This window comes from Panthera onca, chromosome C2 (assembly GCF_046562875.1).
Source record: "Panthera onca isolate mPanOnc1 chromosome C2, mPanOnc1 haplotype 2, whole genome shotgun sequence".
Taxonomy (NCBI): domain Eukaryota; kingdom Metazoa; phylum Chordata; class Mammalia; order Carnivora; family Felidae; genus Panthera; species Panthera onca.
In genome coordinates this window covers 121,857,659-121,875,906 of record NC_138347.1, presented here as the reverse complement: position 1 = coordinate 121,875,906, position 18,248 = coordinate 121,857,659, and the positions used below count along the sequence as shown (strand labels likewise).

At 40.7% G+C, this 18,248-nt stretch overlaps 1 protein-coding gene across 3 annotated transcripts in view; it reads left to right on the top strand.

The window, feature by feature from the left end:
* The window catches only part of GRK7 (G protein-coupled receptor kinase 7), a 33,113-nt gene extending 16,699 nt beyond the window's left edge, over positions 1–16,414 (top strand). Inside the window, exons 3-5 of one of the 3 annotated variants that reach the window (XR_013549840.2) lie at positions 4,779–5,053; positions 10,869–11,342; positions 13,005–16,414. Coding sequence is in view for 2 of the 3 variants with exons in the window: in XM_060638827.3 (XP_060494810.1) it covers positions 4,779–5,053; positions 10,869–11,205 (612 nt within the window). In the remaining variant the exon portion in view is untranslated. Of the gene's footprint in view, positions 1–4,778; positions 5,054–10,868 lie in introns of all 3 variants that reach the window. The other 2 variants (XM_060638828.3, XM_060638827.3) reach the window with 2 other exon arrangements.
* Positions 16,415–18,248: the final 1,834 nt, after the last annotated feature.

The window sequence follows — 18,248 nt, the reverse complement described above, 5'->3', positions numbered from 1 at the left end:
GCCTTATCTTTTAGAGATTCATAGTGAAATACAAGTGATATGATGTCGAGGATAGTCTGGGGCAGTAGGAGTGGGTCAGGGATAAGAGATGAAACAAGATTGACCATTTGTTGATAATTGTCAAAGCTGAGTGTAGCCTATACTGGATTTATTATTCTCATCTCTCTTTTGTGTATGCTTGAAATTTCCCATAATAAAATACTTTAAAAAAAGAAGAAGAATTGGAGAAAAAAATAGAGGGAATGTCCTGGAAAGAAAGAAGGAAAAGAAGAGAAAAGAAAAGAAAAGAAAAGAAAGAAAGGAGGGAGGGAAGGAAGGAGGGAGGGAGAGAGAGAGAAAGAAAAAGAAAGGAAAGAAAGAAAGAAAGAAAGAAAGAAAGAAAGAAAGAAAGAAAGAAAGAACAGATGGAAAATAAAAGCAAAAGATAAGGAAACATAGGGGATTCAGCGAGGATTTCCAAAAAGAACAAGAGAGGAAAGAAAATGGAAGGGAGAAAATGATCAAAGAAATAATATGAGAAAGGTTCCAGATTCTGACAGCCATTAGTTTCTGGATTAAGCAGCCAACCAGTAACCAGCATCACAGATGGAAAAAGCCCCACACCAAAGTACATCATTGAGAAGTTTCATCAGGTTTGTATACTGGGCCACAAACCTCACACACCTTCTCACAGTCCCTCTCTGCCTCTTCTCTCTGTTTAGGACAGCACCCTCCTGGTTCCACTTGTAGGCCTAGTTGCTCCTCTACTTTTAGAATTGGAGGAAATATCATACTGTGCGCCATGAATCCTGGTTTCTAGGCAGCTGCTAAAGGTCTGGATGACATATCTGGAAATACAGACCAGTTAGATTTTGGGTAATCCATGATTCGTGGAAGTAGGAGATGGGAGGGAGCTGGGCAGATGGATTCCCCCTCCTTCCCTCTCTCCTGCAGTTCCTCTTTATAACCCTTCCAGAAAATTCTCTTGTGCCTGGTGACCCGGCAGCCACCCAGTAATGCCTGGCATTGCATCCCCTTCCCTCATTCCTTTTTCCCCCTCTATGTTCTTATTATAAAAACTTTCAAACATGTAGGAAAGAATTCCACATCAAGAACCTGTATACCCATTATCTAGCCTTTACTGTAGACATTTGGAACAGCTTTATTGAGATATAATTTAACTGCCATAAAACTGACCCATTTAAAGTACACACGTCAGTGGGTTTTAGTATATTCATAGAGCCATGCAAACATTACCACAGTTTTAGAAATTTTTCTTCACCCCAGAAAGAAATCCCCTACCCTTTAGCATCACTCCCACTGCCACCCCCCCCCCCAACCGTAAGCAACCACTAATGCATTTCTTGGCTGCATGGAATTGCCTATTTTTGACATTATAAACACATGGAGACATACAATATGTGGCCATTTGTGTTTGGCTTCTTTAACTTGGCATAATGTCTTCATGATTCATCCATGTTGTAGCATATATCAGTACTTCATTCCTTTTAAGGCCAATGTTCCATTGTATGTCATCAATATTTTATTAGATTCACTTTGTCATATGTCTATCCATTTATCCATCCCTCTATTGATCTATTAATCTGTCTTATATCTTTTATATATTTTTTTAAATGTTTATGTGTTTATTTTGAGAGAGCGAGAGCGAGACAGAGCATATGAGCAGGGGAGGGGCAGCCAGAGAGGGAGAGAGAGAATGCCAAGCAGGCTCCATGCCCAGTGTGGAGCCCAACCCTGAGGTCTTGACCCGAGCCAAAATCAAGAGTGGGATTCTCAACTGACTGCGCCACCCAGGTGCCCCTCTTTTATGTATTTCTAAGTAAGCTCATTCCCCCTCTTCCCCAACCCTTAGCACCTTGACCTTGCACAAGGTCACCCTAGGTACAAAGGAAGCTGGGAGATGGAGTGCTTAGCCTTCTGGCCTCTCTAGTAGAGGGATAGAAGGGAAAATGGAGACTGGGAATGAGTTTTTGCTATTTTGGCATACAGTGTTCCTCAATCTCATCCTCATCTCTCCCTCTGGTCTCCCCTCCCACCATTGCATCCCACAGATCTTGTATTCCAGAAATGTCAAATTCCTTAAAGCTCCCCACATTATTCCTGGCTTCATATCTCACGTATGCTTATTAGCTAGCTAGCTAGCTTTCTGTGTGTAACAGGTTCTTCCCTCATGATTCAGCTCAGCTATCACCCTTCAGTGAAGTATCCCCAACACACACACACACACACACACACACACACACACACACACACACCTACCTTCTGGCCTCTCTGTGCTTGTTTTATACTCCCATTATGGCATTTACCCTACTTTACTGAGTTGACCTTTTGACCTGTCTCTACCAGTCTGTAAATCCTGAAGGGCAAAGGCTGGGTATTATATGTGTTGGTATCTCTAGAACTCACTGGAGGGCATGACTCAATAAATATTGGTTGGATAGTGAATGGAAAACATCCAGTTACCATCGTTGCTATTGTTTACTTAACAAACATTTTGTTGGGCATGCACCAGATGAGGCCCTGCAGTAAGTACCTAGTTTGGATACAAAGATGAGTGAGACTATATCCTGGGCCTTAGAGGAGCCTACAGGACCTTTTGTCTGGACAAATGCAAAACTAGACAAGATGCCAGGGCAACAGATGTAAACTGGGACTGTACCGGGCAAACCGGAACATATGGTCACCCAAATTATATATCAGCTTCTATGAAAACAGCAGTGCCGCGCTGACTCATGCCCAGCCCGTCAGACCCCAGTCACTTCCAGAACCGGCCAATTACTTCTCATTAGTGCTTGGGTCATATATATTTTTCATTGTTGTTATCCACGTAGAAATTACCTGTGAAATTTAATATTCCTAATGCAATATATATACTGTGCATGTAAAAAACATATACTTAAGCAATTAGACAGAAAAAAAAAATCACCAAATAAACAACTAAAAACACTTTCTAACTTTTTTGGTGTACTGGAATGCATATTTATAATTGGTGTGTGAAACCCAGTATATATTTAAACTTCTTGGTATTTAACAGTAGACTTTAGTCTGTTGTCTTTATTGATGGGCATTTGGAAATTTCCAGCTTGTGACCATTATGAATAATGGAGCTGTGAACATCTCAGCATAGATTTCTTTTTCCTTCTTCTGAGTCATTTCTTTGAGATACATACTCCAAAGGTAAGTAAACTGGTTGAAGAAAAGGAACAGTTGGTACATATTATTGTCTATGACTATCTATATCTTACTGCTCTCCTAAAAGTCTGGGTCAATTTACACAGCACATCTGTTTTTCACAACTATGCCAATAAGTTATAGTATCATTTTTATGTACTAATGGAAGCATATTGTCATTTTAGGGTGTACTTTGAATTTTTAATTGCTGAAGAAGTTATGCATTGTACTTTAACCAAAAACAACTTAGTTTTTATGAAATCATAATGTGTTTGTGTGTGTGTGTATACGCATATTATAAACCATGCGTATATACACACATACTTACACACATATATACATGGTTTATAATAATGAGGTATGTTATAGGTATTCATTAAATATTGAATTAATTATTAAAATCACACATTCACAAAAGGACAATAACTGCTTGATTCCACATATACGAGGGACCTAGAGTAGGCAGATTAATAGAGACAGAAAGTAGAATGGTGGTTGCCAGGGCCTGGGGAGTGGGGGCAATGGGGAGTTATGTAATGGGTATAGAGTTTCAGTTTTGCAAGGTGAAAAGAATTCTGGAGATAGATAGTGATCATGGTTGTACAACGAGGTGAATGTACTTAATACTCTTGAACTGTACATTTAAAAATTATTAAGATGACAACTTTTATGTTATATGTATTTTGCTGTAACAAAAAATATGTATTTAAAAAATACTTTTTTAAATCCAGTGGTCATTTGGCATGTATCGCCATTAGAAGGGTGCCTACAAAATATACTCATGCATGTTAGATGAAATTTCATATGTGGAATTTTCTAGATTAAAATGACTCTGCTAATTTTCAATGCAGAGACAGGCAGAGATGTGTGAGATTAATATCAGTACGTAGCAAATAGAATAAGAATCACAGACCGGATAATATATGAACATTCAATATTAGCAACCTTTAAAAACCTTTAGCAACCTAAAGTGCTCAACCTTTAAAAACCATGCATCTAGGGGTGCCTGGGTGGCTGTCCGTTAAGTAACCAACTGGTGATTTTGGCTCATGGTTCATGAGTTCGAGGCCCACACTGAATGGCTCTGCTCTGACAGTGTAGAGCTTGCTGGGGGTTCTCTCTCTCCCTCTGTCTCTCTCTGCCCCTCCCCACTCACATGTGCCTGCACGTACTCTCTCTTCCTCTCTCTCTCAAAATAAATAAGTGAACTTTAAAAAAAAATACCATGCATCTAATTTTCTATTACCTGTGAATAAAATACAGAGGCCGAGCTTAGGGGAATCATAAAGACATCTACTTGAACTTTTCAACTTAGTGATGAAGTGTCCCACTTCAAGGACAGCCTCATTTGTCCCTTTTATAATGCACTGCAGCTAAATCCTCTTTATGTCTCATTTGCCAAAATGGATCACATGGCCTGCCCCAACTGCACTAGACGATGCTGGAAAAGCAGGGACTAGAATAGGTTAGACACATTGCCACCCCAAATAAGTTAAGATTCCCTTAACAAAGAAAGAAAAGGAGAATGGGTATTGGATAGGCAACCAGCAGTGTTTGTTACACTCACATTAGTATTTTTGTTTTGTTTCTTGTTTGGGGTATTACAGGCTGGAACCAATGGTTATATGGCTCCTGAAATCCTAATGGAAAAAGTGAGTTATTCCTATCCTGTGGACTGGTTTGCAATGGGATGCAGTATTTATGAAATGGTTGCTGGACGAACACCATTCAAAGATTACAAGGAAAAAGTCAGTAAAGAGGATTTAAAGCAAAGAACCCTGAAAGAAGAGGTCAGATTCCCACATGATAACTTCACGGAGGAAGCAAAAGATATTTGCAGACTCTTCTTGGCTAAGAAACCAGAACAACGTTTAGGAAGCAGGTAAACTACCATATAACAGAGGTGATTAGCAGTGTCAGCATTGTCCATGGGGATTTAGAACGTACTTTGGATTAGTGCTGAGGCCTTGAGGTTAAGTTTTATTATTATTTTCCTATTATTATTTGCATGTTATATGGTTAAGTATTTCTGATACTTTCAAACACTATAAGCACTTGATATGGAACAATCTCCAAGATATGTATATATATCTTGTTTTCATATGTATATTATATATGAAATATATAATATATAATAGAACATAAAATATAATATGATAACATATGTGAAATATATATAAATATATAATGTATATAAATATATATTAAAAACATATTATTTATATTTACTATATATTTTTAATATTTATTTATTTTGTGAGACACCACACGAGTGCTTGAGCAGAGGGGCACAGAAAGAGGGTGAGAAAGAATCCAAGTGGGCTCCCCACTGAGCACGGAGCCCGAGGCAGAGCTTGATCTCATGACCTGAAGATCATGACCTGAGCCAAAATCAAGAGATCAAGAGTAGGACTTAACTGAGTCACCCAGGCACCCCGAATATTCTGCCACGTAATTTTTTTTAATCAAAAAAAATTTTTTTAATGTTTATTTACTTTTGAGAGAGAGAGAGAGACCACACATACATGCTGGTGGGGAAGGTGCAGAGAGAGACAGGGGGACCAAGGATCCAAAGTAGGCTTCAAGCTGACAGCAGAGAGCCTGATGCAGGGCCTGAACCCACAAGCCTGGACCTGAGCCAGAATCAAGAGTTGGACACTTAACTGACTGAGCCACCCAGGTGCCCCGACCTGATTTTTTTAAATAGCAAAACAAAATCCATTTGTAATAACTTCCAAAGCATGACAGACACCAAACTAACAAACACGTATTTTGAAATTTGGTGGAAATTATGCATTTATGTGAAGTAAAACATGGAGCTGATTTTCCTGTGTAGATTCCAATGTTGTATTACTGTGGTCAGAATAGGCCACGTCATGATAACAAGCAAATCCCAGAGTCTCTGCAGCTTAAAACTAATGGAATTTTTCTCATTCACACAAAGTCCCTTGTGGGTCCACCAGCACTCCAGGGTGTCTCCCTACTGAGCAGTGACTCAGAGATCCAGGCTGCTTCCAACTGACAGCTCCATTGGAACTCGTGGCTTCCAGTTGATGTAGCAAGAGAAGAGAGCACGGAGAACCTGGGGAACTTTGTACCGCCTCGGTCAGGAAGTGACCCACTTGCACAGCACTTCACACACATTTCCGTTTGCCCAGAATGAGTCTTGGCCCTGCCCAAGGTCAAAGGGTCTGGCTAGTGTTGTCTTCCATGTGCCCAGGAAGGAGAGGAGACACAGAAATGGTGACCATTGACCGTGTCTACGCACGGGTTCTCAAGCACAGGGAGGATGAGCGGGCACACTAACAGCGGCCGAGGCAGCAAGGAAAGGAAACAGTCTCTCTAGATGACTTCCCTGAAGGGAACACCACCGCTTGCCAGGATTGATTGAAAATCTATAAACACGCTGTGGGTATATAAAATGAAATGTTGACAAACTTCTTCGGGAAAATGCCACCTTAAAGCCCTGGCTCATTGCCTGAAGCTGCTCCATCAAGCAAAACCTTTTAATAAAGCATCTGTTGTTGTGACTGTTTTGAATAAAACTGTTTACAACATTAGAGAAAAGGCATATAAAAACCAGCTGTTCAGTGAAAGACAAAACCTTCCAACATTTTCATTTCAACTCTGTATTTTTTTAAAAATTCAAATGAGATAATGCTTGATTGATTTAGTGCTGTCCTTCAGGGCCGAGCAAATGCCTACACAGCATGTCACACAGAAGATGGGTCACGTGGCCCCTCCCTGTTGCATTCATGAACATTTGAAATAAATTTTAAAAACCCTTTCCTTCTTTAGATGCCACTGAAAGGATCTTCCCTTTGTCTTCATAGGTCTGTGAATTAATTTTGCAGAAAAGTTGAAAGCTTTTCTGAGCATCTCACAAGGGCTCTTGAGAGGATTTATCGTGTTTTCCAATAAAATAAAAGCTAAAGCCCATTTAAACATTTTGCAGGTCTTATTCTGATCAGTTAGTGCAGCAGAACAAGATCAAATAACCGTGCAAGCCTCTGACTTAAGTGCTTCTCCAACACATAATTTCATACCAATACATACTGTTCTTGGCAGACCAAACCCCACAGTGTATGGTCAGGTGGTATCTTTGCTTCATTGACTGTTACAAGAAAATCCATTGTAATCTCGATGTGGGGTTCAGGAACACAAGAGCACCTGTAAATGCTGTGAAATGAAATCTACCCCAACAAGCAGGAGAATCTCCTTTCCTACCGTGGCCCGTTTGGCTGTTACAAAAGATGCCGCCTCAACCAGTAGCCTCTCCTGTTTGTCCAAAGTGCACTGCATAATGGTGGGCAAAAAAGATCTCTGCACGAAGCTGCCAGGGAAAGATTCAAGAGTAAAATAATACATGTTATTTCTAATTACAGAACTGACATAAGAGACACCAGTGCAAAAAGTAAAGTGATCAACTTTGCAGTGTCCCAGACACCGAGTAAAAGGAATAGGGGTTACAAAGCCTGGTCTTTATTGTCAGCATCAGCACCACAGACATTTAGTGGAAAAGGGCATAAAGCATGGACCCTGCCCCCCAGGGGCATCTAGTTGGGGTGATGGAGAACATAAAGAAAACCTTTCGGGGGCTATTGTTCCTTTTGTCCTTTGTGACTAGTTGCAAAAGGGCTGCAGTCAGCCATCCCTGCCGGACAAGCCAAGGCCATTTGGGCCTGTTGCTTGAGATATTACTTGAGAACTGTTCATCCTGATGTCAAGACCGGCTTGACAAGTTTCTCAAGGTTACTGAGCCCCTGGGCACTCTGTTTATCCAAGTTAAAACTGCTCTGAGTGAGTTTGAGGAGGACTCTTGACCTGTGGGACAGTGTGTTCATGCCTGCTGATGGTCATCAAGGTGGTGTGAGCTCCTTCCTCAGGGCACCTGGTCCCGTTCCAACTCTCGTTTTCGTTGAGACTCCGAGACTTGGGGTTCATTCCTGATCTACTTGGACGGAATTCTAGCTCTTTCCTTGTTCTGCCACATGTAAAATCTACGTGATACCCTCCCCACACCAAAATCTGATACCTTAAAATGTTGAATGTTGCTATGTGAATTATACCTCATAAACCTAACTACAGAGAAAAATCCATCTTCAAAGCTTCAAATGATCTCAGTAACCCTCCCTCAAGACTGTGACTCTACAGGATGTAAGCCACACAGACAGACACCGGTCAGTGAGTTCTAGGAGATGGCAAGCCCGCATTTTCCTTCCTTTCAGTTGAGGGAGACTTGGTGGCTTTGAGAAAAAGAGAGACACCTGCAGTACCTCCTGATGCAGTTCTCCATACCTGTTTTTCAGCTGGTGCATAATGAGACAAGTCCAAGGAGCCCTGCACCTACCTTTCTGGACGGTGCTAGGCCTGAACCACAGAAAACAACCCAGAGAATGGCTAGACATCAGACGCCTCCAACTGAATTTCTCTTTTTCACAATAATATTCGATTACAATTTTCCTTTGAAAAACTCACCTATGTCTTTTGGCTTTTTCAGAGGCACAGCTATTTATGAATGCAGAAGCAACTGAAGAGGGTAAAAGAGGTTAAAAATGCAGTTAAAAGACAAGACAGGCATTGTTGTGATGGTTGACTGTGATAACAGCGCTTCACTTTGTGTTAGTTGAGAGTAGGCTCTGGATAGATGCTAGTTATTCTCCCTGCCGTTATTAGTAATGTCATTATTGTGTTTAGAACCTATTGGATAGAGTCTGCTGCAGTAATTATCTGACATTGTAGGGAGTCTGTGAAGGGGGTATATGGGAGAAGTCCTCAGTCCTTTTCCTGAAAGCTCTTTGATAACTGGAATAAAAGTAAAGGGAAAACTATGAACGTGATTAATTTTTAATAAGGTTGATTTATGAAAGAAATCGACTTTTGCGTAAGAGAAGATATTTCTTAGAGCAGTATATCTATTCACATAAAAGAAAAAGGAAGGGGTGCCTGGGTGGCTCAGCTGGTTAAGCGTCTGACTCTTGGTTTCGGCTTAGGTCATGATCTCATGGCTTCTGAGTTCAAACCCTGTGTTGGGCTCTGCACTGGCAGTGCAGAGCCTGCTTGGGATTCTCCCTTTTTCCCTCTTTCTCTGCCCCTCCCCCATTCATGCTGTCTCTGTCTCAAATAAATAAATAAACAAAAAAAAAAAAGGAAAAAATCATTTGAATCTGATGCCACAATACAGCCCTCTTTTTATTTCTTTAAAACTTGGACTTAAGGGGGACCAAAAGAAATGTGTGGTAGGCTGCCCCTCGTATGGTTCCCAAAGATCCCCCTTCTATTATCCACAGTCCTGTGTAATCCCTTCCCTTAAGCGTGGGCTGGACTTACTGATTTGCTTCTAAAAATATAGCAGAAATAATGAGATGTCATTTCCAAGATAAGGTATTAAAAGACTGTGCTTTTTTAATCTTGGGCTTGCTTTCCCTCTCTCTCTCTCTCTCTCTCCTCCTCTCCTTCCCTCCCTGCCTCCCTCCCTCCCTCCCTTCCTCCCTCCCTCCCTCCCTTCCTCTTTAATCATTTGCCCTGGGGAAATCCAGGTGCAAAGTTATAAAGTAGCCTTCTGCAGTGGCTCACATGGTGAGGAATGGAGGCTCGCTAATAACCACGTGAGTGAGCTTAGAAGCAGATTTTCTCCCTCAACTCCACTCAAACCTTCAGATGAGACCACAGCCCTGAACAGCTTTACTGTAACCTCATGAAAGAGGCACCTAGTGAAACCATTTATAGATTCTTGACCCACAAAAATTGTGAGATAATAAATGTTTGTTGTTTTAAGTCACTAAATGTTAGGGTAGCTTGTTACACAGAAATAGATAACTAATATAAGAGGTTACACAATTGGGAACGTATATTTTTCTCCCTTATTCTAAGGTAAATGCTGGAATAATTTCTAGACAAGGGTTTGATAACAAATAACCATAGTCTTGGGCACTGAAAGTATGCTCATTAACACTAATAGTTACTAATGCATTTAAAAAAAATTTTTTTTTATGTTTATTTATTTTTGACAGAGACAGAATGTGAGTGGGTTAGGGACAGAGAGAGGGAGTCACAGAATCCAAAGCAGGCTCCATGTTCCGAGCTGTCAGCACAGAGCCCAACGTGGGTCTCAAACTCACAAGCTGTGATCATGACCTGAGCCGAAGTCAGACACTCAACCGACTGAGCCACCCAGGCGCCCCCTAATGCATTTTTTTTAAGTCTTTAAAAATATTGTGGCAGTGGGGGGAGGTAGGTGGAGCTCCTAGACACCATGTCATATGAAGAGTGGGGAGATATGGGTGCTGTCTTTTAGAATGTGGTGGGAAGAGACATGCTTCCCTTGTTCTGTCTGACCCTGAAGGGCAGAGCAAAATGCAATGACTATAAAGTTGCAGGCAAGCAGATTCTGGCCTCACTGAATTTTGCTTGTATTTCCACAAAACACTAAGGATAAAAGTCATGTCAACTGCTTGACTCTAAAAATTAGATCTACATGTGAAGGTTTATCTGCAAACAATGAAAATGCTACTGTCTGTGTAAGGTGATTTTTGAAGTCATTATTTTTCTAGATTATTCTTTATGTCATTATATTGTCTTTGCAATTAAAATGAAATGTATTACAGGAAAAGAATGCTGCACATTTTGTATTGTTAGAACATTTCCTGTTTTGGTTTGTTAGTGTGACTCAGTCTGACCATCTCCTTTCTTTACAGAGAGAAGTCTGATGATCCCAGGCAACACCCTTTCTTCAAAACCATCAATTTTGCTCGCCTGGAAGCTGGCCTAGTTGAGCCCCCATTTGTGCCAGACCCTTCCGTGGTTTATGCCAAAGACATCGCTGAAATTGAAGATTTCTCTGAGGTTCGGGGAATTGAATTTGATGATAAAGATAAGACATTCTTCCAAAGATTTGCAACAGGTGCTGTCCCCATAGCATGGCAGGAAGAAATTATAGAAACGGGACTGTTTGAAGAATTGAATGACCCCAACAGGCCTGCAGGTTGTGGGGATGGTAATTCATCCAAGTCTGGTGTGTGTTTGTTATTATAAGTTGTTCTCTCTACCAGATGGGCAGCAGGAATTTCAGCTGACATAATCCTTGAATGTTCCTAACACATGAAAATCTGTTGAATGAGGACTGATCAATCAGGAGGGGCATTTCAACCATAGAACAGTTCAAAGGACAGGTGAGCTCACCACTAGGACACATTTTTCTCTTGCCTTCCTCCCTCCCTCCCACCCTTCCTTCCCTCCTCTCTCTCCCTCCATCTCTTTCTTCTTTCTCTTTTTTTCATAAAGATGAGTCAAGTAAAGTTTCAGTTTTCACCAAGGGCTGGGAAAAGGAACACTCAGGTTTATTTTGATAAACTAAAAGCATGAGCCCTCCAGCATCATGTCCCTGAAAATGACACAAAGTCCTAGGAATAGAGATTGGAACTTTGTGGTGTACTCAGTAAATGAGCATTTGCAATTCTTAGTAAATAATCATTTTAGTTTTTCTTTGTTTATATCCCTTCTTCCCTTCTTCTTTCAGTATTTCTTCTGCTTCTGTACTTATAAAAAAGATTCGGAAGCTGGAAATAAATGTTCCTGATATTCTCCCTCCTGAAAAAGAGTGGATTGTAGTGTTTGGGCAATATTTTAAATTACAGAAAAAATTTTAATTTACTGAAAGTCTCTTACTCATATTTTTGAAATATTTTACCATTATAATGTTGAAGTATTTTAAATGTAAACATACATGAGACCTGTGAATTTAAAGTATTCCGTAAGTCGAGTCCTTTAGGGAACATGCTACAAATTGCTTATGTGTAGTTTTTCACATCCCATTCGTTCCCAAACTTTGCTAAACTTTGGAATCACCTAGGGATCTTTTAAAAATACTAATGTCTGACTCTCAGCCCTAGATTTTATTTGATCTGAGGTGCAGCCTGGGCATCTAGATTTTCAAAAGCTCCCCAAGTGCTTCTGATGTGAGGCAAGTTTGAGAACCATGGCCACGTAGGCTTAAATGCTGTTATATATGGACTCTTGTTTTGGTTGCTCAAAGCTTCAATTACACATTTGACAGCAACTTTTCAAATACCCATAAAACATGTAATTTTGGCAGTTGCAATATATATGAGACCGAAGATAATCTGTATTCATCTTGTATATTCTCTTGTCCTTGTACACTTTCGTTCTTCACACGTACCTCCAGAAGTAGATCTCTTGGCTATTTCAAGACCTGAAGAAATACCGACTCGGAAACTGATTTGAACAAATTGTAGCTCTCGGTTCAAGTGGCTGCCCAGCCAGCATTGTATTGTAGAATTAGCACTTCTCAAAAGCACAGCCAAAGTGGAAATTCTAAGGGTGCAAAAAAATATTTTGGACCCAAGCATAAACCTGAGGTGATTATACTTGAAGAAAAAAAAAAGAGGGACGCCTGGCTGCCCCACTTGATAGAGCATATGACTCCTGATCTCAGGGGTGTGAGTTCAAGCCTCATGTTGGGTTTAGAGCCAAACAGAGTACAAAAAGAGTAAAATACAAAAAGAGTAAAAATAAAATGAAATTTTTAAAAAGGAACAAAAAAGATGTATGTGTGCATAAGAAAATCTCACTTGTCCGGGTGGTGAGAAACCTGGCTGAAATCAATTTAAAAATTTTGTCCCTTGAGTAAGGGAACCAAGAGTTGCAAAAACACTGGCCAAAAAATATTTGGTTAACTGGAATCCAGCTAACAGTAATGCTCAACTGCAAGACAACATTAGGCATATCCAAACGAGTAGTAAGAAATCGGCTTGGACTTGAGTCCTGGGTTAGTGCATCTGCCACTCACCCTTCTGCTCGTTCTCTATCCTCAGCAAGCTCTTGATGCTCCAAATCCTGCCCTGGAGACACTGCAGAGTCCTGAGTCATCAAAGCAGATACAGGTGTGTCCAGCAAATTCTTTTTCCTAAGGCAAGAAAGTAGATTACAATTTGATAAGATTCTGAATAAGTCTATGTTAACAAAAGACAAATTCACAACTAACAGAAATCCAATTCACCAGAGCATTCCAGGACTAGAGGTCTTAGGGTTTAGCCTTATAATTAGACATCGAAAAGTCATGTCATATTGCATTGGTTCCTCAATGTGAATGTCTGCTTCTTTTGATAAACTAGAACTAAGTCAGGAAAGTAACTGAATAAGATAGCTGTTTTCAAACAATCACCAAGTAAAGATGTGTTGAGCTCTAGTTCACACTGGACCCTATCCTGGGCATTTGGGGATACCACAGAGAATTAAGACAACCATCTAAGAGAGGCTATATGGTGTGGTGTAGAACACAGATTCCTGTCAGTGTTACTATTCACATTTTAAATGAGAAACTGAAGCTCATCGATGTTCTGTAGCTTATCTCAGGTCACACAGCTTTCCAGGGTTGTTGCACAGACAGGAAATAATGTATATGAAGCACATAGCACATTACTGCATATAGTAGGGGCATAATAAATTGAAGACTATAGTCAGTAAGTAGCAGCTGGTCAAATGACCCTAGGTCAGGGAACAAAGAACTAAACCTGGCTACCTTGATTAAAAGTTCCAAAGGAGGTGAGAGAAGGAAGAGAGCTGGGTCCTGGGGAACGGTTTAAAAGGAAAGTTTTTATGCACAATGAAAGAAAAACCTACTTAGAATGAGTGGAGACATTGGAGTCCATCCCAGGCCCCATCCTTACCACATGCCAGGTACAGGACCCACCTGGGCCACGTCAGAGTTGTAAAGCGATCTGTGCAGGTCATGGGTGGGATTCAGGTATAGACTTAAGGAAGACGAAACCTGATGTCTCATCAAAGGAAGAAAGTGATTTTTGAAAGGGGATGATGCTTGCTTATTTTCCAAAAGTTAAAATGAGCTTACATTTTTATATAAAAGTTTCATAAACATAATGAAATGTCAGGGGAAACAAACATATATGAGTGAAATATTCAAAGAAGGACCAGAGAGAAGTCATTTTTATTCTTCCAGTTTGTCAGGGGTTATTTGGAATGTTTGTTTCCTACAGGAGGAGATGGGTCTAAAGTAGATGGATAAACTGCTTAAAGGGACGTAGAGGTGCCCTCAAAGCAGAAGGTATGGATGAGGTTTTCATAGAAAACAGTGATGAATTATTGAGTTTAAGACTTCAAGCCACAATGAATTAAAAAGTATTCTCAAGTGTTTATTTAGAATATCAAATTTAAGATGTTTCATTTAGGTGACAAAGCATGGATTGAAAATTCAACAAATTGGGCTTCTTAGGAATTGCAGGTCTTGAGATCCTGAGTCTATCAGATCGATTTTTAAAGTTTATTATATTGTATATATCATTAGGGCAGTTTAATAATAAGACTTAATTTATATAAATTGTCTAGACACGAAAACTAGTGAAAATACATAATCCTTGATTCTTAAACAGTTTGTTCCGGGCACTTTTAAGTCTTACAATTTTTTTTAATGATATAAGGAAAAAATCAGATACAAAAATTTTTGAGGGGGAGGAGGTTGCCTGGAAGACTTATCAGATTAGCCATTAGCCATTTTGATTATCAAAAAATTTTTCAAAGACTGAGTTTTCCTGGATTGTCTAGGAAAAAGAATTGCAGTCATGTAGGTTTAGTTATTCTTTCAATAAATATTGCTACCTGCCATGTGCCAGGCTCCATTTTGGTTTGGGGAGAGATGCTTGGTTTTCTCCCTTTAGGATTTTCAGATCAGGAAGTATTTTTGTTCCCTCTGTGTGTCAGTAAACTTATATATCTCTCTGGGTAGAGGTGAATTTTGTTCTGCTTTTTCTCAAGTTTTCTGCACTGAACATGTATTTATTTTAAAAATCAGGAAACCGTATATTATTTAAAGCAAGGCAGGGCCCATCACAGTTAGACCTGGGTATGTGGGACATGTCCAGGCTGGCTCTGGCAATAATCAGTCCCTGAGAACCCCTTTCTGGCCAAAGGGTATTAGCCTGGGTCCTGGGAGTAAGGCTAGGATGTCCAGTCTAAACCAGCAGAATATCCCTGGACAGAGCCAGCAATTGGTGCCTAAGGCTGGGGCCTGATTATTTGTTCCGCAATCCAGAGTATGAGCTGTGGTGGTCCGTGGTGAAAGTTTTACCAAACCCCAGAGAAAGAAAAGCAAGTACAAGGCAACAAAGTTTCTCATGCAGGATTCACTTCAAAATATCTTCTTTGGAAGCAGTTGATATTTGACAAAAGTAAGATTGGAGACCTCTGACCCTCCCTCAAAATTTTTATGAAATTTTACTGACCTGTGAGATCTCAAATGCTGGGAACCCCTGGACTGGATGACCTTGAAGGGCACTCCAATTGTAGGGAAATATTTGTGCTTCAGTGGAAAACGAATGCATTGCCTAGAGGAGCATATGCAAACTTTTTCTGTAAAAGACCAGAAAAAATCTTTCTTATTTCTTAGACTTTGCAGAAGGCAACTACTTACCTCTGCCTTTGTAATGGGAAAACAGCCATAGCTGATGTGTGAAGGACTGAGTATGGCTGGGTGCCAGTAAAGTTTTATTTACAAAAAACAGGTGGTAGTACTAGATTTGACCCACAAGTAGTAATTTACTGTTCCTAGTCAAAAATTATCTTGTTATTAAACTGACTAGGTTATCTGATTCTGAAGGAGCTATTTTACAATTCTATAAACTGTAGATAATTAATGGGAATGCAAATGCGTATAGACACGCAAGTGACCCTCCCCCCCTGCATTAGTCAGTCAGGGCTATGATACCAAAGGATTGCAGACTAGGCGGTTTAAACAACAGAAACTTATTATCTCAAAGTTCTGGAGGCTCCAAGTCCAAGATGAAGGTGTGAGCGGGGTTGATTTCCTTTGAGGCCTCTCTCCTTGACTTCTAGATGACTACCTTCCCCTGTCTGCCATGATCTTCCTTCTGTGTATCTCTGTGTCTTAATTTCTTCCTATAAGGACACCAGTCATATTGGATTAGGGCCCATCCCAGTGACCTTATTTAATTTAATCATCTCTTTAAAGACCCTACCTCTAAATACAGCCACAGTCCGAGGTACCTGGGGGTTAGGACTTTAACATACGAATTTTGAGAGATACAACTCAGTCCAGTATCAGTACCCCCTAAACCAGTTTTATGTTAATTTGCTCATTCGTTTCAACATTCCTTTGCTGCATATAGGTGTACGGTTTTTATTACTTTTTTCAACTGGTTGTAACCCCAGTTTTCTCATGAATGAGTTAAATAAAAATCTTTAACATGTGTTCATTTTTATTTCGCTATGACAGTCCCAATTTTACCTTTTTTTTCCTTAAGATTATCCATTGACACGACCCGGAATGTCACAATACCATCAAAGAACTTAAAGCACCCTAAAGCCTATTTTTGACATTCTGCTTCCGTTAACCAAAGTTCTGAGCAAGAGCCTTTTCTCTTTTTGTTCTCTTATGAAACACACAGCAGAAAGAAGAGCCCCCGAACAGAGGGCTAGGGGATGTGGTGGCAAGCCCAGAAAGCAGCTAGCATTTTCCCAGCAGTTTGGTTGAGGTGCCTGGGGCCAGCTGACTATTACATATTTTTAAACCAAGTCTCCTCACCCTGCCTCTCCCATCTGCACTGCCAGTTGTCTCATACATTCCTGCCGTGCCCATGCTTCCTGCATGCCGTGGGAGAAGCTGTTGGGGAAAGAGAAGCAGAAGGGAAAAAGCCGGGAGCCAGAAGAACCAAGGGGAGCTTCATCAGTTCACCTGCTAGGGCAATGTGTGCTGAGCCCCTGAGGCCATCGATGCAAACAAACATTCCAGAGACACACCCCGAGGCAGGCTCCATTTTAAAGTCCCTGTACTAACAACTCCCCTTGAAGGTTTGCCAGTTCAAATGCAGGATGTCCAGTTAGATTTAGATTGCAGAAAACAACAAATTGATTTTTTTCTAGTATAATTATGTCCCAAATGCTGTATTGGACATACTTACACTAAAAAGTTATCTGTTATGCATGAGTATAGATAATCAATGAAGAATACCCTGTGGTCAAGATTAGAGAAAATGCGGGAAAACTAGCACAGCACCTGGCACAAGCAGAGCTCCACCTGGGTTGCCTGAATCTGTCAATTCTATCTTCCAGTACAGCTCCTGCAAATTTCTTCTTTCGGGTCCACATGTGTGCTGTCTCCTACTCAAGGAGTTGGCTGGGCAGTATTGCCAGCCTCACCACCCCTGCTGCCAATAATAAAAATGCAACCAAAGCTTCCATTTACTGAGCACCTACTATGTGCTGGGCACTGTACTTGGCACTTTTTGTGTATGACTCCCCATGCTCGCAGTCATCCTGTGAAGTATTTTCTGAATTTTATTGATGAAGAAAAGAAAGCTCCAGAGGTTAATGGGCTTCTCCAAATACACAGTTAGGTGCTGAGTAAACCCAGGTCCACCTGACTATTCTTGGCTGTGAGGTCACTGGTTTCCCAGGTTGGAACTGCCCCTGTCCCTTTTCCCTGAAATGTCCCCTGGGGGGGCTCCAAGCAGACTCAGTGGACTAAACCCAAGGAAGAAATAATTTCTAAGAATTATTTTGTAGGCCCTAGATGGAGTAGCACGGCTGGGACTAGAGTGAGGTGAGCAAGGCACCCAGGGCATGATATTTAAGGAGTGCTCAGTCTCCGGTGCACACAAGCACAGTGTGGAAACGTGCACAAAACTGAGAGTGAATGCCTGAGTCACGCACCTTGGGCCTTGTGTTCCTTCCACTCACCCTACTTCTGGTCCTGTGGGTTAATGGCTTGGGTGTAGACACTTAGAAGAAAGATCCTTTTTTTTTTTTTTTTTTTAATGTTTATTTATTTTTGAGAGAGAGAGAGAGACACACAGTGCGAGTAAGGGAGGGACAGAGAGAGAAGGAGACACAGAATCTGAAGCAGGTTCAAGGCTCTGAACTGCCAGCACAGAGCCCGACCTGCTCGAACTCACAAACCGTGAGATCATGACCTGAGCCGAAGTCGGAAGCCTAACTGACTAAGCCACCCAGGCACCCCTAGAAAGATCCTTTTGAAACTACACTTCTTTATTTCTTTGTCTCCTCGAAAATAATCATGTACATTC